This window comes from Stenella coeruleoalba, assembly GCF_951394435.1.
Source record: "Stenella coeruleoalba genome assembly, chromosome: 9".
NCBI lineage: Eukaryota > Metazoa > Chordata > Mammalia > Artiodactyla > Delphinidae > Stenella > Stenella coeruleoalba.
The window spans coordinates 25,974,466-25,998,077 of record NC_137155.1 but is presented as its reverse complement, the minus strand read 5'-3'; the positions used below and the strand labels follow the sequence as shown (position 1 = coordinate 25,998,077).

General features: G+C 34.1%; 1 protein-coding gene across 3 annotated transcripts in view; it reads left to right on the top strand.

Annotated features, from left to right (window-relative positions):
* SEMA3E (semaphorin 3E) overlaps positions 1–23,612 on the top strand; it is a 568,411-nt gene that overhangs the window by 356,644 nt on the left and 188,155 nt on the right. For 2 of the 3 annotated variants that reach the window (XM_079932521.1, XM_079932523.1), the window contains 9 exons: positions 4,818–4,937; positions 6,216–6,358; positions 7,425–7,539; positions 7,972–8,041; positions 10,861–11,005; positions 13,136–13,358; positions 16,122–16,213; positions 18,424–18,465; positions 20,188–20,354. In XM_079932521.1, coding sequence (XP_079788647.1) covers positions 4,818–4,937; positions 6,216–6,358; positions 7,425–7,539; positions 7,972–8,041; positions 10,861–11,005; positions 13,136–13,358; positions 16,122–16,213; positions 18,424–18,465; positions 20,188–20,354 — 1,117 coding nt within the window. Of the gene's footprint in view, positions 1–4,817; positions 4,938–6,215; positions 6,359–7,424; positions 7,540–7,971; positions 8,042–10,860; positions 11,006–13,135; positions 13,359–16,097; positions 16,214–18,423; positions 18,466–20,187; positions 20,355–23,612 lie in introns of all 3 variants that reach the window. The other variant, XM_079932522.1, reaches the window with a different exon arrangement.

The following is a 23,612-nucleotide window of genomic DNA, read 5'->3' as shown; positions in this document are numbered from 1 at the left end:
AGAAGAAGGTAGAGTCCCTGTGTTCCTGGATTTAAATTATTAAATACAGTCTTTTTGAGGAACAAAAACTCAAAGAACTCTGCTATTCATATAAATGCCAACAGTTTTTTCTTTCTTTTGATATTTTCTCCCTGAAGCATTTTTGAAAAATCAGAATCTTATCCTGAGGTTTTTGTTTTTATTGCATTTCATAGTTTTTTTTTAAATTTGAACACTAAAAGTTTCAGATTTATTCACTTGTTAATTAACTCATTATGCCATTCTTTGATTCAACAAATGCTTATTGAGCATTTTCTGTATTCCAGATGCTCTACAGGATATTGGTGACAAAAGAATATAATAAGACACATCAAGAAGTCTGCATTCTAGTGAGGAATAATGTCAAACACAGGAGACAAACTATAGTAGGATGAGAAATATGATGGGCATGGGGGCTATGGTGGTACTAGGAGCTACTAAACTAACACAGGTTCGGTCAGGGAAAGCTTCATGGAGAAAGTGGGCCGTGGCCAGGTAAATGGGAGGTGAAGTGGGAAGGCGGGGAGGTGCAGAATTCCAGGCAAAGAACATACAAACCAGAAAAAGGGCAGCAGAGAGAACAGAAAAGCTTGGCAACCTCAGGAAATCACTTGTACACCTCTCTGATTGTCCAAATAACCAAGGCAGTGAGATTCCGAACAGTTTTGCCACAAGCAGTAGGTTTGGGGCTGGGGGCTTAGTTTGCCAGATTTCCAGTGCAGGATTGTTTCCACTCTTCTGGTATCTGTACACAGAGACTATTGTTGAACATGACAATGATAAGTTGCATTCACCTGTCAAAATACCCTGCAGATGTGTTTTATTTTTTAATGATAACCAACTAACATTAACATAACATCAGTTACCATCAGAAGCCTATAACAATGAAACATATGGCATACAAGTCAAATTGGTTATTTATATTCAGAATATCAAAATAGATACCAGTAAACTTTGTGACGAAGCTAATACATTTATTAAATATCATGTCTGTATAGACATAGAAAACTAAAAATTTGAGTAGTTCTGTTATTATTGAAAATCTAAAACATATTGTACTATTTGTATGAAATATTTTTTAATCCGTGAAAATATGAATTATGCAGATATTATTTTTTGCTCTATACAATACCAAAATATTGATTCACAAGTTGTCTCTATACCAGGTATAATTTTAAAGTTTTCAACTAGAAACTATGTATTTGCCGTAAATAATATCAATTATAATAATGTTGATTATTTTTGTTCATTTAATTAGTATTAGTTAACTTTGTGCCTAAAGCTTTATTCTCATTATTTTTCATTAAAGTGTTTATTTTTTCTTAGGAAAGTATTTTACCAAACATCATTATTATCTATTACTATAAATTTATTTTGTTCTTCACACTGATAATAAAATATGAAAGGACAGTCTTTCCCTTCTGAGGAAAAGCTAATGTTTCCAACAGGAACACGTTTGGTTCAGTTTACATAGCATATAGTTTTTAGCACCTGTCTAGTAGCTTCTTTGAAGTTTAAGTCATAAAGTTCATATTGTATTATTTGAATTGTTTACAAACCATTTTCTTTTATCTGGATACAAAAAGGGAAATTGGGTAAAATTGGTACTATATCATCTTTTCCTTTTCGCAGATAACCTGCCCTGGATGTATATTATTTGGTATCATATGGCTCCATCTAGTGGCTGCAAGGGGAACTTTTTTGTTAAATTTGTAGAATTGATTACAAGTGGAACTTGGAAACAGTGTTCAGATTGGGATAAGTGCAAGAAAATTGATGTGAACTAAAATAAAGATTATTTTTCCAAAGTAATATTTTCAGATATAAAAGTTCTGTGAATATTTTAAGAAATTTTAAAGAAATCTTTTTTTTGTACCCATTATGAATTAAACATTCAGTCCAGTCCATATTAGAAAAATAAATTCTGTTTAGGACAGTTTTACAAAATGGGCTTTTTATTTTATTACTGTATTTTATTGAAGTATAGTTGATTTACATCAGTATATTCTTTTTCAGATTCTTTTCCATTATAGGTTATTACAAGATATTGATAATAGTTCCCTGTGCTATACAGTAGATCCTTGTTGTTTATCCATTTTATGTATAGAAGTATGTATCTATTAATCCCAGATTCCCAATTTATTCCACCCCTCCCTTTCTCTTTTGGTAACCATAAGTTTGTTTCCTATGTCTGTGGGTCTATTTCTGTTTTGTAAATAAGTTCATTTGTATCATTTTTTTTTTAGATTCCACATGTAAGTGATAACACATGATATTTCTTTCTGTGCCTGACTTACTTCACTTAGCATGAAAATCTCCAGGTCCATCCATGTAAGATGGCCTTTATATTTTTATGGAAACTATAACCAAGTACAATAACTTTTTAAAATTTCAGAACAACCCTTGCTCTGGTGGTTCAATAGTCAAGTAACTCCTTTGTGCGTGAACTCGTTCATTTCTGCCATAGAGTTGATGATCTCCAAGGTCTTTTAATGAATTCAGCATGACTCTCTTTTATCTATGTTCAAGTAGTACAGATTGAACCCCACATATGGTTCATATCCCTAACCACTGAATACATTTTATCCCAAAATACTCTTTTTCCACATGGATATAAAACTTCTGGTGAAGACAGCGCTGATTGAATTTGATACAAATTATGTCGTTCTTCCCCCCTTCTAGTTTCAAAGAATATGCTTAAATAAGAGCTCTGATATAACTCTTCTCTACCAAATTTTATTTTCTTAAGTCTGGATATAAAGCATCTTTATTTTTTAGTTTTTGTTATTTTCCTTTTCATATTTCTCATTCAGCATGTATTGAATATACAGGATGAACTAAACAAATACAGCTTCTTTTTTAATTTTTTGTCTTGAAAATTTTCAAATACAAAGAAAAATTGAAAGAGGAATAAAAAATTTATAGCATTTACCTTGGCCCACCAGCTGTTAATATTCTACCACATTTGCCTCTGTCTCTCCTGTCTCTCTCTCTCTTTCTCACTTATTATAATATATATAGTTTAAAAGTGAATTCCTTTGCGAAGGACCTGAATTTTATTTATTTGTATCTTGTATAGTTTTTAAGTATCCATAGTGGGTTCTGTGAACCAAAAAAACCATTTATGATTACTTGTCTTTTTGTAAATGAAGAATAGTTTATTATAGTAACATTTATCAAAACTTAGTTTTCTTGTTTTTAAATTCAATTTATAGCTCACTTTTCTTTTTCTAAATCTAAATCTAACAAAAGCAATCATCTTTACTTTTGAAAAATTGTTAGTTATCTCAAGGTGGAAATAAACTTCTTACAGTGATCCTGTTTACAACTCAGTTGATTACTTTCTCAAATTTTAAACTTTACAAATATATTTAATCTGTTCAAGCTTTTGAAAGTTTTAAAGACCTTACCTTAGAGAAAACCCTTCCTAAATATTGAAACAATTTTTAAATCTAATCAATAACATTTATAAATATGACACTCAAGTTTTGTTTAATTCTGTTTAGATACTTGGTCAAATTTTTATACCTGTAACTTTAATAATTCTAATTCTAAAATTGAGTATACAGTTAAATTTATTAAATTGGAAATCCAATTAATTTGAATTCTCTTTAAAAAAGGACTTTAAATACCACTTGGACACCTATGTACACATTCCAGATTTAACAGAAAGGCATTAATACTTTGAGTATACTTTTAGTATACTCATCATGTCTATATTTTAAAAGCTGACCACAGTTACATGACACTCATTAAGAAAATAATTTTGTCACCCTAAATTGAGGTTGCTATATCCAGCAATCTGTTGCTATCATCTGCTTCTTGGCCAGAGATTTTAGCCCAGGACAGGATTGGAGCCTCATATGCCCAAGGCAATCCTTCTGGACTCACTGAGGAGCACACCAGTTACCTTTTGTTGTCAGTTCGACAAAAGAGAACCCCAAGTTCCTGTGCTTGAGAGGTTTTGGTCTTTCTGGAGGTCTAGTTATATCATTATGTTATTTTTCTTTTTGTTAATTGTTTTTTCTCTTCTCGTGAGCAATTTTAACGTCTGTCTTTCTGGCTGACCCCAAAGATATGTTGCCATGGCTTGAGATCCTGCGTACGTTTGTGTATTCCTTGGTCTGATTTAAGTCTGTGGCCTTCGCCACATGTTGCAGCTTACTTCATTCGTTCTGTTGACTGCCTGATTAAATTATGAGCTCTTTCTGTCATTTCTGTCTAAATAAGCCACACACTTAACAAATTAGATGACAACTAATTGGATTATATACAGCTTTGTCGGACTTTGTGGTTCCTGCCTTAAAATCATGTTGATGGAAGCAGTTTCGTACTACAAGAAGAATTTGAGTTAGCTGACTCACATATAATACCAGTCCTAATACTAATACCAATACCAATACTAATACCCTGATGATATGAAGGTTAAAATAAGTTTATTAAAATACCATGAAGCCAGGTTATTTATCAAATACTAATGTAGGCCTTAGTATATACCAGCTACTCTTCGAAATGCTTTACTCTTAACAACACTTCTGAGTGCTATTCCCCTATTTGGAAATGTGGAAACTGAGGCGCAGAGAAATTAAGCAATTTGCCCAAGTTCACACATCTAGTAAGTGGCAGAGTCACAATTCAAACCCTGGCCGTCTGACTGTACCATATATGCTCTTAGCAGTAGTATCTGTTTCGTTAGGCCGTATACATGGGAAACCTGGATATGTTGATTGTAATTGTGGTTTTATACATTGTCATCAGACCCAGAAACGAATACTGACTTATCTGATGTTTTCATGCAGGTAGTGAATTGTTTGCTGGACTCTACAGTGACTACTGGGGCAGAGACGCTGCCATTTTCAGGAGCCTGGGGCGACTGGCTCATATCCGCACTGAACACGATGACGAGCGCCTGTTGAAAGGTAGGATTGAGGAGAAAAGCATATGTAAATCAGAACTGAAAGCAAGTCTAGAGCTCATGGGAAACTTGCCCTTTTGATAATGATAACAATACAAATGTAATTTATAGTTTCCACAAATTCCAGGGGTTTTTTCCTTAGTAGTATTCCCGAATTAAAATATTATATATGATATATGTATATCATTTTATAGCAGAGGGGATCCGCTTTAGTATACAACCAGATTACCCTCATAGCAATAGTTAGAAATCAGGACTTAAATGAACAAGACCAATATATGAAAAGTGAAAACCCCTTTCATCCAGTAAGTTGCTTTGTTTTCTCTTGTCAGTTGGTTTAATTTTGCATGAATTGATTGCTTTGCTTTGCTTGTTTTGATAGGATCACATTGTACTTGAGAGACAAATGAAATTCCAAGAGAGTCCCTAGGCCTTCATTTACATAGAATCCTTTGTAAGGATTCATGTTTATATTTTGGCACATTGGTCTATCTAGGGGCTAAAATCATTTTATAGTGAGTGGTTTCATCATTTTCAGCCTTTTTATTAAGCTTTAGAGTGCATAATCATTATTGGCAGCATTTTATCATTAAAATATTTGACATTCCATATCAGTCAAAGGTCATTCCCTCAGATCCCTTTGACTACAAATACTAAAACTTAAACTGGTCTTCCATGAGCTGGACTGATAGATAATTTATGAATTAAAAAAATAATGATAGACTTCTTTACTAAAATATTTTACATATATTGACTTTAATATGTCCCTCCCATATATACATGGGAGGAAATTCATGGAGATTATAATCATGCTGCTCTTAATCTGTTCTTCTTTGAATTCATTTCAGGTCTATAATGTATGCTATTTGAAATTGATTTATTTCCCTCCAACTCAGTTAAATTTTAAGTACCCTAACATTTCTTAAAAATTGTTGATTTGGGGCTTCCCTGGTGGCGCAATGGTTGAGAGTCCGCCTGCCGATGCAGGGGACACGGATTCGTGCCCTGGTCCGGGAAGATCCCACATGCTGCGGAGCGGCTGGGTCCGTGAGCCATGGCCACTGAGCCTGCGCATCCGGAGCCTGTGCTCCGCAAAGGGAGAGGCCACAACAGAGAGAGGCCCGCGTACCGCAAAAAAAAAAAAAAAAAAAATTTGTTGATTTGCACAGAATATGGAGATAGCTACATGATTTTAATGTTTAGTACAAAATTTCAAGGGAACTATATTAACTTACTTTGTTGTAATAGTTACTACATTTTCATCTGTTTTTTACTTCTCTAGAACCAAAATTTGTAGGTTCGTACATGATCCCTGACAATGAAGACCGAGATGACAACAAAGTGTATTTCTTTTTTACGGAGAAGGCCCTGGAGGCAGAAAACAATGCCCAGGCAATTTACACCAGAGTGGGGCGACTCTGCGTGGTGAGGACCGCCTTCTTCTCTCACTAAGCTTGCCTAACTCGCAATTTATGGTCAGGCCCTTGTTCATTTTATAGTAGGTTTCTACTGTAAAATATTTTCTTCTATTCTCTTAGGCTCCCTAAAATTGGTATTTACTATCTAGTCTTCAGACTTCATATCTACTGAAAGTTTAATCTGAAAAGAGCTTTGCATTTTGTGTGATTTTCTCCATTTTCAAAGCCCTACTAAGAAATGGCCTATAATTAGGCTAGACTTCTTCCTACACAGAAGTTTGAGCTCCATTTTAAAAAGTTAATTTCACCAAATTCTTGCCAGTTTCTTTAATCCACATTCTAAATAATTTACATGAGCATGTTTCAACAATTCAGATGGTTGATTCTGTAGGGAAAACATATATAGTTTTGTTGGGCATAATCAGATAGGTTGTTTTGTGAACATTCAGAACCAACTGCGGTAGCCATGTATATTGAGAGAATGCTGATAGTGTTATAAATGTGAAGTTATTTTGATATTTAAGAAGATACTTGAATAAATTTAAGAAGATGTTTATACGTATGTTCAGTATATATGTGTGTGTATATATATTCACATATACACACACACGTATTTTATGTATGTGTGCAAGTATGTATGCCTGTTATGTGTATGTGTGCTTGTGTGTGAGTATTTCAAGCCTTTTTCCCTAAAATAAGAAAAAGAAGTGGATGCTTCTGTACTTCTGAGATAAGCTGATTATTTATCAATAAAATAATAATAAACGTTACTGTATCATAAAGCTTACTACTTTATTTAGGAAAGTGTACTCTACTCTCTACTAACGTTGTTTAATACCTGGAAACCGTATTTAATGGGCCAGGGTGAAAGTACACTGACAAGGCAGAATGTGCAAACCTAAAGAAAAAGTTTATGGGGCATTGCATCTTTAATATTATTTGAAGATTATGCTCAAATTTTCACATTAAATAAAAGAACTGTAACTCTTGCCATCTGCAGGTTTAATGGTACAAAATCTGTTGTTGATAAAAGTTCTCTGGGTACCCATGTACCTGCTTTCTGTTTTTTACAGAACGATGTAGGAGGACAGAGAATCCTAGTGAACAAGTGGAGTACTTTCCTCAAAGCTAGACTGGTTTGCTCAGTACCAGGAATGAATGGAATTGATACGTATTTTGATGAATTAGGTAACTATTATTGGGAGAGCTAAATTTTCCTCTTCAATATATGCTTCTTTGTATAACCCTCAGTGTTTCTAGCACATATGGAAAATTTGCTTTCTGCAGTAATTGACTGCTATCTAACTTGGAGCAAGTTTCTATTCTTTTCATCTTGGCCAGGTCCGTGTATGGGGACAAGGGAGTTGCGGGAACAGAAAGACCCCTCTTGTTAGTTTAGAGTCGGCGCCTCTAGTTTCCTCCTTGAGGCCCAGGTCACAGTCATCTTGAACAGTCATCAATCTCACTGTGTTGTGATTTGGTCATTGTTATATGACTGTATATGGAAATTTATATCTTAAAATCTGTCATGGGTTCTAAACTATTTTATGACAATATATTTTCTTCACATGCAGCGAGGGCTAAACATATTAAGTAACATAATGGTCTTTAATGTTTCAGAGGATGTTTTTTTGCTGCATACCAGAGATCATAAGAACCCAGTGATATTTGGACTCTTCAACACTACCAGGTGAGAAATTTATATGGCCAGTCACAACATCACGAAACAAAGGATGCCAAACCCCTTCACTGTATATGCAACTGAAAATACTACTGACCAATGAGTTATTCTCACTTTCTGTACTTTATAAGTCACCAATTACTCTTCGTTCTCCTGTGTTTGCAGTTGTACTTTGATGTTTACAGCCACAATCTCAATCCAGATCCTTATTTGTTTTTGTTTGAAGTACCAGAATCCTCCTATGCTCAATGTCCTAAGTTCTTCCCTCTCTGATCTACAACAGAATGATTTTTTTTTTCTCATACAGTTTTTAAGGTACTAGTTCCATGCTTTAGAGTCTAGGATAATTCTTTCAATCATCATATACTGTTGTCCAAGTCAGGCTTTCAAGGCTCTCTATCAAATATTCCCCATTCAGGATTGAAAGTTTTTCCTCTAAATTCCCACAAACTCTGCTTTTGACAAGATAATACCTTGTCAGAATCCCAGTCTCTGCTTTCCCCGTGACTGTGATTTTATTTATCTACTTTCCCTTCTAACGCTGATTTATATCAGTTTTTCCAATACTTGTCAATTGCCGTCTTCATGAAACACCCCTTGATTCCTTAATCACAGAGCACTCGCTCACTCCTTTACTCTGGTTGTCTTGGTCCTTTGTAGATTCTTAGAGAACACACATTTATGATTTACCCTCTGAGTTTTAAATTTTAAAAAGGTGCTCAAGTTTAGGGCTTATGATCTAGTATTTTTCTCTTTTATGCTTTTGTATTTTGTATCCATTGAAGACTGCTGGAAAAATGAATCAAATATTTCGTGTGTTGATACATGAATGAAAAAATGTTATTAGAATCAGTTTTGGCTGAAAGTTTATACATATAATTTCCTGAGTGTCTTTGCAAATAAGGCAGAGTGGAGATGATATGACTGGAATGAGAAATAAAGAATATACTTCAGTTCTCTTGACAGGAAAAGAATGGTATTACTCAATTCCTCATTTGCATTGCATTGGCCTTAAACTGTTCTATAGTCATGTATACCTTGTTTGCTTAGGATCTCTCCACATAGTTTTTGTTTACTTTTTCAGCAGGTAGTTTATTACGGTCACTTTGAAAAAAAAAATAATAAAGCTCTTTCGGTAAGTATCCTGCTATTGTAAGGAGATCTTTTCTTCATCACAGAAACATGGAAGCAGTTTTGCTATCAGTTATTCCTTGATGCAAGGAGATGTTAATGTAGATTGGTAGCTATTACAGTCCATGGAAAATCCCTAACTTCTTTTTACACTTCATCTTCTGCCTTATGCCAGTGAAGAATTTATACACTGCATGATAAATCCACGGCTTTATATGATAAATATAAACTATAGGGTAATCAGTATAGATTTTTTTATGGGTTATAATGATCAGTTTATAAGCTGCTTTCATAAATGATAGCATAATGGATCTGTCTGAGATTTCAAAGGCAAGACATTATTTTCTTCCATAATTTCAATCTTGACTGTTCAATTTATACATAATTGTGAGCAAAAGGCTTGCCAGCTGTTACCTGACGTAAAGGTTGATATCGTAGCATGGTGATCAAAGGTTTATTGCCATGTTAGTTGGAAGACTATCTCTGGTTTTCTCACTGTTGCAGGCATTTCCAATTGCTTCAAGGTGTGTTATAAGATGTGTGAATTGATGTCCTCAGACAGTAACATAACTGCTGTTCTACAGGTGTCTCAGAATGTAGGAAATGTTACACTTACAAAAAATTTTGCAAAGCACTTTCCCAAACTAATTATTTTAATTCTCACAATAAGGAGGCTAGGGAAGTGTTAGAATTCATTCAGATTATGCCAAATTAAGAAATGCAGCCAGATCTTTAAAACAAATCATTCTAAAATGTCCTTTTGCAGAATCTTATGTCCCCAATAAAGCTTGCTGTAGTTAGTCAACTACTGTCTTTATCTGCGACAAGTAGAAATTTTTATCAAAAAAATAATTTCAGTTGCTAGTAGTTCTGCAGGTAAAGAATCTGAGTTTTTTAGAATGTAAGTCTTTTTCTCAAAATTAATCTGGTGCAGCCCAGTAAACCTTTCCACTGTAGCACTGTTTTCAGTGACCTGAAGGAAGGAATATACAGCAGGCTTATAAATGTTTCTGTGACCCCAAGCTAAAGAATGAAACAAAGCCCCAAATTTTCTTTAGACTTTAAATTGTTCTTCAAATCATATACACTAAGAGAAGTAATAAAATTTGAATAAAATTTATAGCAATATTAACAGCATGGTGAATAGGAAAACACTGTCTACTTGGAAGAGAGGACAACGTACAAGGAGATAAAGCCTTCCTCAACTTGGGAATGAATCTTTAAAATATTAAGGCCAAATCTTAATAAAAAATATAAAAACACAAAAGAATTTGAAAAAGAATATGTGTGTATATATATATATATATATATATATATATATGTTTGTATGTGTGTGTATATGAAAAACTGAATCACTGTGCTGTACACCTGAAACTAACACAGCATTGTAAATCAACTATATTTCAATAAAAAAAATAAGATTTAACTGGAAAAAATGAAGTGACACAACTGCTTTTGTGATTCTAACAATGTCATTTTCAATTTATTATAATAAATACGCAAAAAATGGTAAATTTTGGAGTTTCCATACTTGAAATATTGCAATAGTTAATATCTCTAGAATATCCTATGCTTAAGAGATGGCAAGTCTTTTATCCAAAAGACTTCATCCTTATCTGTGTTGTCTGCGGGGCTTGACTAGGTGATCTCCTAGTCTGTTCCAGAATAGTAACTTATCTTTTTTTTTTTTTTTTTAGTAATATATTTAGAGGGCATGCTATATGTGTCTATCACATGTCCAGTATCCGGGCAGCCTTTAATGGACCATATGCACATAAGGAAGGACCTGAATACCACTGGTCACTCTATGAAGGAAAAGTCCCTTATCCAAGACCTGGTTCTGTAAGTTTAGGCATTTAACAAAGTATTCTTATTTTTTAAAGATTCTTTTAGTAATATTCTGTTCATTGTTTCAGATGCTTTACTAAATTAGCATGAAATAGTTAAATTCAGTACCTAAAAATATGCTTGATTACTTGCAAGGTAAAGAAATATTACTTCTTACATCAACATGTATGCTTGTTACTTAATGAAAAGAATATAATCTAGCATTATAGACTATATATTATTGTTGATATTTTAGCTATCTATGTAGCTCTCACTAAAATTTTATTTTTAAGGATACTGGTGAATACAGAAATATCCAGTGAGCATTATATTCCTCTCAGCCTCTTCAGAAGAATTAGTGCCACATGTGATTTCCATGCAAGAGAATGTTACCAAATTTTTATTATAATATTTGAGTCAGGCTCTCAGTTCCCTAGGCCACATTTTCTCCCTACTTCTCACTTTAACGTGTCAAGAGGAAGCTTTTTCTCTGGCTCTTCAGAATTCGGAGCACCCCATTTGCCATCCTTGCTGGCCTTGTGGAAGAAAAGTGACAATACAGCTGTGTTGCTAGAGAATAAGGAGTTGCACCATTCGCCTCTTAACTGATACTACCAAGATTCTCCCTAACTAGCCGTTCAAACCTTGTGCTTTTAATTGCACACACGATGATGATTATGATGAGGATGATTTTGTCTCATATGTCCCGTACACAACTAGGTTGGGAAAGTGTAGCATCATTGTATCTGCTGTCCATGGAGAACAAATACTGAACTTGTCATGCAAGTCACGGTCTACACTATTACGAGCAGCTGGTGAAAACCCAACACTAGGCTGATTCCACAAGTGCTTGCAAGTCGAGTAGAAACCATTTTTGCAGAGGCAAAATTCAAAGTGGAAACAAAGCTTACCTACGTTAACAAGTGTAAGGCTTTACCATTTCAATCACTCTCTCTCACTAGCTTAAAATTATTACTTCCAGTAAGACATAAAGTATATTTTATTTCACTCTATTGATTGAAATTACAATTTAAATGGAGAAAACCCACTCCTGTGGCTTTGCTGGAAATGCTTCTTGAAACCACATGGTATTAAAGGAGATTTGGAGGAAGTGACTGGTTACTGAACTGCTTCCAGGCTGGTCCAAAATGTTTCCAATTATATATCATGAAAGTACACTCAAGTGAAAAATTCATGCCAAATTAAGAAATATGGCCCAAATTTTTAAAACAAACCATTAAAAATGCCCTCTTTGCAGAATCTGATTACTAAACTACTGTATTTATACTCTGAAGTGGAAAATTTTTATCAAGGTCATCATTGCAATTGCTGCTGGTTCTGGAGGAAAATATGTGAAATGAGGGAGCGCTTAATAACAAGCATGAATCAACGCAGTTAAAGGTATTCCAAGAAGTAACTTAGGTACCGTTGAACATTTATTGTTAGAGTCAGTGATTTAAGAATTGAGACATGTTATGGCAAATATTTCTTGTCTTCTCAATTTGTTGTGTCTAATTCATACAAAAATAATATAAATTCATACAGATTACAGTAGAACAGAGAGGGTTTTTTCCTTATTCAACAGCGATGGCATTCGAATAGGTTTCAATGTTACAGCACTAAAATTCTGTAGTCAGTGAGCCAACTGGAACCATCACCAATCATAGTATCAATAATGGGAAAGCTGCTGTGCGGTTGTGATTCTGAATTTGGGGGGAAGATTTAGCACAATAAAGAGTCTCTTTGTTTTGCTATAAACAATATATTGTTCATAGCAAATTAAAATTTAATTTACAAATATGAAAAATAAATTTTAGAAGCAGGAAAAATAATTAGAATATTTATAATGTTATACGTTTGTATTACCTCCAGACTATACCAGTATTACATATACTTTACTTTTTCAGTATTTCACTACTATCTGTCTATTTCTACTGCTGCATGTTTGAAATAATTCGGTCTCTCTATGCAATTTTTAATGCAGATTTTATTTCTGTAAGGAAGAATATATGGTTACTAAATATTGCTAAATGCACAGTTGATTAAGTGAACATACCCAGTTTTTGTAATTTTTTTCATAATTGAGTATAAATTTGCTCCTTAGGTTTCAGGGGAAAAAAATTCTCTCATCCGTTTGTATTTCAGTGTGCCAGCAAAGTGAATGGAGGGAGGTACGGAACCACCAAAGACTACCCCGATGATGCCATCAGATTTGCAAGAAGCCATCCGCTTATGCACCAGCCCATAAAACCTGCCCATAAAAAACCAATACTGGTGAAAACAGATGGCAAGTATAACCTGAAACAAATAGCAGTGGATCGAGTGGAAGCCGAGGATGGCCAATATGATGTCTTGTTCATTGGGACAGGTAAAGAGATTAGAGAGTACTCAGAGAGACATTTAAATTGAACCTTAAAATCAATAACATTATTACATTAAAAAAAAACCCACCTATCAACAAAACCCTGGTTGACCCATTGACTCATTTACATACTACCTGTCTACTGCAATGGAAGAGAAGATTTGGGGTAGTTACTGCACATAATTCCTGATACATGGTCAATACTTAATACATTTGAACAAATGAATACATAAAGTAACGAGTAATTGATGTTAACAAACAATAAACAATGTTGGTTCCAAAAAGAGCTCACAGAGGAAGTAGGGTACCGTACAAGGATATCCTGTTACTCCCCCAGGTCCACTGCTACCTTTGGCTGCTCAGCAAGGTCTCAAGATTTTTCAATCTTTAGGTGAAGTTTAGGTAATTTCACCTAAATCTGTAATCTCAACTATGCTTATCAGGCCCCATCAGAAGTCAACCATGTGTCCCAAACAAGCCAAGCATTACACATAATGGAGATAAAATTTTAGACCAAAGCTATAATATCCTGCATTAATAAAACAAAGTGTAATAAATATGCTAAAAGTTAATATTTCAAATAAATTTGTAATTTCAGTTAATGCTGTGCATTAGATCTAGCTTGTGGAAGAGAACTTGCAATCTTTTAGCATCCAGGGTAATATGTATCAAATTCTGTCAAGTACTTTAAAATTATATAGTCATTTAAAGAATCTTTAAAATGATCGGGTTTTTTTTTCATATGCATCATAGTAATTGCTACAGCAGATCCTATTTAGAAGAGGAAACATTCTACCATACTTAACTTTAATCATTGACATTTTCTAAAGAGACATTGCATATGCCCAAATCAGGAATTAGGATATAGTATTAATATTGGTGCTTGAGTTTTTCCAGTCATGCTTTCTGAAAAAGCAAAGATTTAAGTAAGGAGATATTCATCAGATTTCCAGAAATTGATCTCTGGTGCAGGCTGTATTTTATTCATTTATTTTAGGAGGTTAGTAATGTGCTCTACACTGTGGGTTCAAGATCAACAAAGCATCAGATTTCTTTAACAAAGTTAGTTACCTGGCCATGAATTCACTTATAGTGATGTCCAACAGAGTTTAAAAAAAAAAAAAAAAGAATTCCATAAGCAAGAGTAATATTTGATAAAATTAATCATAGAAAAAAGTATGTTATTTTTAAATGAGAAGTCATATAATATAAGTCGAAGAATGTTTTCAGAAATACTTGTTTATTAGATTGACCAAAGCTATTTGAGAGAATTCCAGAAATATCAGGTATATACTTACACTCTCTTGTAACCTATGTTTAACGTAAAGATATTGTTATATTGAACCACAGCTTTTCAGCACAAAGAACATATTTGATAAATGTGTGATGAGTACAGCATTGGAAAACCCCACAAAATAGTTATTTTTCCCCAAATTTACCAGACACTTGCTTTAATGCTGTATAGTCCTTATTGCAAAATCACTGGTTGCAAATTGATAATTTGAGTTTCATCTTTGCTTTTTACTTGATATAATTGTGGGATATTTATAATGTGTGCTTGATATGATAATTTTTGTTCCTTTTAATGTATGATACAGGTAATTGTTATTAGTTTTATTTTAATCAAATTTTATTAACCCAACCACAAGATTTCATAATTTTTAAACAAATTGCTTAAATACCATAGAAACTCTTGAATCAGAACCTCCAACGTGCTTTTTCTCCTCTAAGTTATTTCTAGCCACTACACCAAATCTTTCTTACAAGCAAATTAGCGTCTCATTAAATTTTTCATTGGAAATAACAAGCTCAGAATATCAGGAATAATAAAAATAACGTGGAGTTGTAAAAGGTGAATATAAATTTATAAAATTATTGATAATTATGGAAGCTAAATGGTTTGTACAGGAGGACTCATTATACTATTCTCTCAATAGTGTATGCTTGAAATTTTTATTAAAAGTGTACATAACCAAATTTGTGGTTACTGGAGGTGACGGGTGGGAGAATTGGATGAAGGTTGTCAAAGATACATACTTCCAGTTATGAGATAAATAAATACTAAGGATATAATGTACACCATGATTAATATAATTTAACAGTGCTGTATGTTATACATGAAACTTTTTAAGAGAGTAAATTCTAAGAGTTCTCATCACAAGGAAAATAATTCTTTTTATTTTGTGTCTATGTGAGATTATGGATGTTCACTTATTGTAATAATCATTTCAGGATGTATGTAAGTCAAATAATTATGCTGTATACCTTAAACTTATACAGTGCTGTATGTAAATTATATCTCATTAAAACTGGAAGGAAAAAATAAAGTATATATAGATATAAACATGTTCTATCTATAGGCCTATCTATCTATCTATCTATATATATATAAATTTCCATAGTGTGTTGCTTGGAAGGTTCCATAAGATTAAAGGTATAGTTTCTTACAGGGAAGGTAGCTTTAGGTAAAAAGTTTTCTTTCATCATACATCACAGAAGAAGCTAGAATAATTTGCCATCTGTCTTATATTTCATTAATTCCAAAAGACATTTTGATTTCTGAACCTTTAACTAGATTTTTGAATCAAATTTTTGAAATAATGAATATGAATATGTAAGTAGTCATATTGTTTTCACTAGCAATGATTAAATGTTTTGTACATCTAGATTTCAAATCTTATTTGAATTTATGGTCTCTCCATTGTTTTTAATTGTTTGAAAACCAGATTGTGACAAAGCTTCTAGTTTATCTCTTTTGTTTTCTCACAGATAATGGAATTGTGCTGAAAGTAATCACGATTTACAACCAAGAAACAGAATCAATGGAAGAAGTAATTCTAGAAGAACTTCAGATATTCAAGGTATTTTTAGTGAAAAATATAGCCAACATTTATGTATTACAGACAGTTGCAAGTGAGTTATAAATAGGAAAAACATTACGTCAGTTTTTTTCTAACAGGTATATTGTGAATTCAGAGTGAATTGAAGAATGATTTAAAATTCTGATACATCTATTTGATTCTCATAGACTGTTCAGATGAAGAGGCCAGTATTTACCGAGCATGAAAAGAATTTCATTATATGAACTGTGACATAAATGACACTTGTCCCACAAGTGAATTCTAGAATCATTATTGCAATGTATCATCTTGAACAAATTTACTATCGATATAGACAGTTAAAAAATAGCAGTAGATTTCATGTTGTGGACTTTGTGGTATGATGAGTAGACTGCTTTTTTATGGCATGCAGTTTACACAGAGAATTTACTAAAAGAGAGAAAACTACAAAACGATAATGGAAAGATTAGACATGACGCAAACAATTGTACATATTGACACACACGCACACACAGTAAGTCTCAACATTTGTGGCACTTACCGTCTTTGAAGTCACCCTGAACGCTGAATTAATTAATAATCATTGCTCCTAGGGGAGATACAGGGTTAAGTTCCTGAGAGTCTCTAGTCACGACATTTTTGTCAACTTATCAATCCATAACCTTGTTTTATGTGTGTTTCTGTTTAAAGACACCTTAGTTAGTATACATAGTTGATTACTTAACGTTGAACTTATGGCTAACAGCACTATAACTAATGCCTGAACAAGGCTTATTTAAAACATGTTTTCTTCATAAGGCACATCACAGTCTTTTGGAGCGTAGGAACACAAGACAGCACTTCAGCACTGTGCTTAGGGGCCTTTTAATCAGCACAGTCACTAACAAAAAGCACAACAGTATGAAAATGGGGCACTAAATAGCCCATGAAAAGGATACCTGTTTACGATATGAGAGCTGAAACAAGAAGGCAGGGTATCACCTTGACCGACGTTATCTGGGAATGTACACGTTGGGCAACTCAGAGATTTTGCCATTCTGAGCACACACATGTCTGTGAATGACTGCGAAACACAAGTATTGATATTGGAGTTACAACTAAATTTTGGCAAGTAAGCAAATGTGCAAGAACACAATCTGCAAGTAATGAAGATTGTGTATGTAGGTGATGAATGTATATGAAAACATTTTTGATGAGAAACAGTTTATTTCGCGTTGGCTCTTCTGGAGATTAGATTCCCCATAGCTATGCACAAAGTTAACCACATTCTTATCTCATCCAGAGCAGCTATGCTTTTGTTTATTTTGCGTATTGGACCTCTGTAAGATTTCATTTCATATTAGGAATCATAGCTCTCATATTAACCACATTCATCACAATGTCTTGTTCATATAAACCCTTAAGAAGCATTGTGTTTTGAATGAATAAATGCATGCCTGCATATATGGTTCTGTAGTTTAAAATAGTTTTAAAAATTTAATAGAGAGGATCAGTTTTTCTCTTTCAGAAAATAATTGTTTGAAGGGTAATTATCCACAGAGCGGATCCCACGTGCCTATGGCGTCTCCACTTTCAGAATTGACTGACTTTGTGGTGTCCTTAGAGACACTGTCGTCTCAGTCACCCTCCCTAGAATTGCACATAGGCTCTCAAACTATCCTGTAGATTCATCCTTCCTCTGGTGCAGTTCTAAGACAGTGATGATGACAGTGCATCTTTTTCAAAGCATTCTGGGTTCGTGGAAATTGAACTCTAACAGAAAAGTATTCTGTGTAGGCCTGGGTTAAAACAATGAAAGATCACATGGTTTATTGGCAGTAAGACCTATTCAAAGACGTAACTGTTTTACTTCTAATGGTTCAACTTTCTTTATAAGAAAGAACACGCTGACTTTATTATTTTATTCAAAGATATTTGAGTTTCCAGAGCATGAGTAATATTCAAATGCAAACACAAAAATTATAATCCAGAGACAAACTATAAGATGCTTAGATTATTCACTACTTTTCTCATCCACATGTTGTCCTACTCTACTAGAAAATGTATTTTAAAAGAAAGCTGTATTTTATTTAAGTGTATTTTCCTTTTGATTTACTAAAATGAAAGCTGTAGACTGCTTGGCAGCAAACAACTCACATACCTAGTATGATTTCAGGTAATTTATAACCACACTAAGGTATGTTTCTATATTTTTATTCCTAAAAAGGAAACGTATCTTTTTAATTTTTCAGGATCCAGTTCCGATTATTTCTATGGAGATTTCATCAAAGAGAGTAAGTTGTGTGTGGGGGGGTGGGGTGTGTGTGTGTGTGTGTTTTGTATTATCAGATAAGGTCAAAGGATAGAAAGCTTAAGTATGTGTGCTTATATATTAACAAGTTACAGTTTTATTCTGACAAAAATACATAGTGGTTTACAGGTAACAGATTTCTTCACTTTCTGGTTTTAGAAAGGTTGACAAGAGTAGGTTTACCTCTACAACCATGATAGGACCTTATTCCATGATTTTTTTTTTGGTAATGTTTTTGCAAAAAACAGTGGTAATGATGGTAATACAAAATAGTGTACAATGAAACACAAACCTCTTTTCTACTTTACTGGAACCAGCTTCAGGTGTAAATTTCTTCAGAAGTAGTTGTTGCATATATTACCTCATTTATTTATAAATAACCTTTTATGTTTAGGCAAATGGGAACATGGGATGTTGATTGTTCTGCTCCTTCTACTTTTTACTTAATAACATATCTTACAGTTTATTCCACATCACTCTATATATATCTACATCACTTTTCTACGTTATATGTCTATGTGCGCTGTTAGTGGGAATGTAAATTGGTGCAGCCACTATGGAAAACAGTATGGAGGTTCCTCAAAAAATTAAAAATAGAACTGCCATATGATCTAGCAATTCTGCCTCTGGGTATTTATCCAAAGGAAACAAAAACACTAACTCAAGAAGGTATAGGCACCCCCATGTTCATTGAAGGATTGTTTACAATAGCCAAGACATGGAAATGAACTAAGTGTCCATCTATGAATGACTGGATAAACAAATTTTATTCACACACACACACACACACACACATATACATACATATATGCACACACAATGGAGTATTATTCAGCCATAAAAAAGGAAGAAATCCTCCCATTTGTGACAACATGAATAAAGCCTTGAGGGCATTATGCTAAGTGAAATAAGTCAGAGAAAGACAAATACCATATAATCTCACTTATGTGTGAACTATTGGCAAACAACAACAGCAGCAACAAAAACAAGCTCATAGATACAGAGAGCAGATTGGTAGTCACCAGAGGCAGGGGCTGGGTGAAATGGGTGAAGGTTATCAAAAGGTACAAACTTTTAGTTATAAAATAGGTAAGTCCCGGTGATATAATGTACAGCATGGTGATTATAGTTAACAATACTGTATTGTGTATTTGAAAGCTGCTAAGAGAGTAGATCTTAAAAGTTTTCATCACAAAAAAAAATTTGTAGATTTGTAGTGTGTGATGAGGGCGGTGAACTAGACTGTGAGCATTTCACAGTGTATACAAATATCGAATCATTATGTTGTACAGCTGAAACTAATATAATGTTATATGTCAGTTGTATCTCAATTAAAAATGCAAAAAAAGACCATTTACTTTTCCAGTCTCCTACTGGACATTCCTATAGATCTTTTAAAAAGACCTACAATGTTAGATGACGAAAGACTCTACTTAGATAATGAATAAAATAGTCAACTTCTTGAGATTTTTGTCAGCCTTGCTCTAGCAATTTTATTACTCATGCATCCAAGCCTGTAAAAGTATTTCAGGTCTTGGAGAAAATGAAAGTATCAGTGTTCCAGTATCTGTCTTGAGTAACTGCAGTCATTTAAGTGAGTGTCCACAGAGGCGATTGTGTAGGAATGTGAAAATCCAGGTGTAAGAGCTCAGTGAGAATTCTGCCCGTTTCTACTAGTGGCCTCTCTCTTCCTTGATGTCTCTAGCAACAGCTCTATATTGGATCTGCTTCTGCCGTGGCCCAAGTCAGATTCCATCAGTGTGACATGTATGGAAGTGCTTGTGCAGACTGCTGCCTGGCTCGAGACCCTTACTGCGCCTGGGATGGCATATCCTGCTCCCGGTATTACCCCACAGGCACACATGCAAAACGGTGAGACAGAGTCTTCCATGGAATCTTTCCCTTATTTAGAGAAACAAACCTAACACTATTTTCTTCTCTTTTTGTACTCATTCCATGAAAATAACCGTGTTTTTTTTTTTTGCTTGTTTGTTTCTTTTTAGTGATTTTCCATTTATTCCAAAGTAACTTTGATTTTTTTGTTTTTATATTGGAATATAGTTGATTTACAATGTTGTGTTTATTTCAGGTGTACAGCAACTTGATTCAGGTGTACATAGACTTTAGGTATATCTATTCTTTTTCAGATTCCTTTCCCATATAGGTTATTACAGAGTATTGAGTAGAGCTCCCTGTGCTATGCAGTAGGTCCTTGTTGATTATCCCTTTTATATATAGTAATGTTTATACATTAATCCCAACCTCCTAATCATCATAGTCCTATTTTGTTCATAATATAAGTTTTGAAACATCCACATTTTACTGAAAAATAACTCCCATTAAGTATTGTGTAGAGACTGGGCTGAGCAGGCTGCTGGGGTTTTATTTTTCCTCCGGCTTTCAATCAACTCTTCCCCCTCCTGAAACTTTTGCTGCAAGACATGAAACCAGTTTAGATAAACGTAAAATGTGGAAATGGCTAGCCACCCCACACATGAGGAATTCAAAGACTTAAAAGGAAAATAAATAAATAAATTCTAAAATACATCCTGCATTTGCCCTGTGTCCTCCCGACCAGCTGGTCTTCATTTATTTCATTTTGAAAGTGAATATTTTAACTCCTAGGCAAATGCATGACCTGTATAATTAATGAAATGTGTGATTTAATTCAACACAAATGAAAGGTACTTAAAGACCTCCAAACTCTAATATCGACAATTCAGTGGGGTCATTGCTACTTGTTAGAGAAGGTAAATCCTGGGATTCTTTGAACAGGAGACCTTGAGGTACAGAAAGTATTTTAAAGAATAAGGATCTTCACTCAAGTCAGAAGAAATTGTGCATTCTTTGGGGACAAAAATTAGGGAAAATATTTTTATTATAGAATAAGCAATTATCTTTTTCACTTGATAAAGTGACTAAAGATAATATAAAGCAAAAATATAGACTCATATACAGTTTCCCTACTGAAAAGCAACTTTTATTAATTTCATTTACTCTTGCTCTTTCACTTTGGGCTACTTTTCTTTAAACCTTTTTCAAAATCTAATTTAATCTAATTTAATACAGTTGTTATTTTTCTAAGTTTACACGTATAGTAGAATCTCATGTTTTAAAAACACTTAGTCACTAATTCAAATGTTTGTTAATTTGACCTTAGCTAAGTTAACATTGCAATGAGTGTTTAAATATATACTAAGCAGATAGTAAAAAGATGCTTTGAGGAGCTTCCCTGGTGGCGCAGTGGTTGAGAGTCCGCCTGCCGATGCAGGGGACACGGGTTCGTGCCCCGGTCTGGGAAGATCCCACATGCCGCGGAGCAGCTGGGCCCGTGAGCCATGGCCGCTGAGCCTGCGTGTCCGGAGCCTGTGCTCCGCAACGGGAGAGGCCACAACGGTGAGAGGCCCGCGTACCGCAAAAAAAACAAAAGATGCTTTGAGAGGACATTTGTGAACTAAATAATTTACCAACTGTATTAAAGAATTGAGTGAGTTAATTGATTTTGTACAAATGCTTAATGATATTTGAAAGCAATTCTTGAGGAATATAGCCATGTTATTAATTGAAAATATTGTTTTATGATTTATTCACTCATTAAGCCAGTTTCTGTACTGTGTTAAAGGGGTATGAATAAACAGTCACGGCCCCCTGTCTGTAGGAAATCAGAACCTGAAGTGGAGAATGGAATTGTAAGTAAGGATGATAGCTCACCACTGAGCACTTAGTATGTGTAAGGTACTGGCCTAAGTGCAATACACATAACACATTATTTAATTCTCGAAAGAACCCAACCTTTGAGCTCAGTCTTGAAGGTAGAGATATAAGGAGATTCCAGCTAAAGAGAATTAATTGTTTGTACAGAGGCACAGAATGTTCTGGGAAAGCCGTGTAGTTCCACAGGTTAGGAGTGAAGTGATAGGATCTAAGGGCAGAAAGGTAGTTTTACCAAAAGTAACAATATTATTTATCCTGTTGTTTTTAGCAACAATCAATATGTTTACAAGCCTTGCATCAAATACTTCCGAATAGCAAGGTTTCGTATTAGGCATGCAAGAGCGATGAAGAATTTTAACTGAGCAGTTTCCATAGCTAAGTATGTCTTGGTATACAGTACATCTTGTAAGATTGTACATGCACAAGTTTGTAAGATAGTATTTAAAAGGGTGGACAAAAAGAGTTATTTAGAAAAAGTTAAATGAATAGGCAAAATCATAGACAGGAAGGACTGAGATGCTGGTCAGGAGCCACGCTCATAAGTGAATTAGTTCAGTTCAGTGACATGTAATGCAGATCTTCCAGGAGCGTCACTCTTGTGAACCGTCACCCACCCCTGGAGGAGAACTTTTTGGATAAGTTCCAGGACATAAAGGGAAAATAGTTTGCTTTTATAGCAGATCGTTTTTGCTTCAGATCTGACTAGCAGCAGAAATTGAAAACTGGTCATTAAAATAAATACCCTTCTGTTCACGGAGTGAAAATGAATCAACAGAGGAAAAACATTAATTCACAATTCAAACCACTTGTTTAAAATAGTCTTCCAAAATACACTATAATTTCTCTAGGTCTTTTTCTTCCCCCTTGCTCTTGTATTCCGTCTATTTCCAGCATTCTCTTTAAAAGTTTCCAAGAGGCAAGAGATATAAGAAAAATATGCGACTTGGAGAATAAACGACAACTTTGCTTAACCTTTCTAAAACTCCTGCTTTGAATACACTCTTTTTTAAATGCTGAAGTAAAGAACAGCTATTTTAGGATAGTATAAAGTGAACTGAAGCTTTGTTGGAGAATGTGATATCTTTCTTTTTAAATGCATGTTTCCAGTGATTTTAAACAAAATTTGTGTACACCTATCCACAATGCTTATCTAGTCTTAGCTGATTGTAGTTCCCTTTATTCTCAAATCATCTGTATAATAAATATGGTACAATATCATTTCTGCAAAGTGGAACCTATTTCCCATTCCACTGATTTATTCCTGTTCCATTATTCATTATTCCTCAACAGGCTTGGGATTCCCAATACCAAAGCAATACTCAATGAAGTGAGGAATTAACAGCAGCCTTTTATTCTCATTTAGAGCTGCTATCTGTTGTATAATAGATGTTAACACTAGTATAAAATAATATAGAG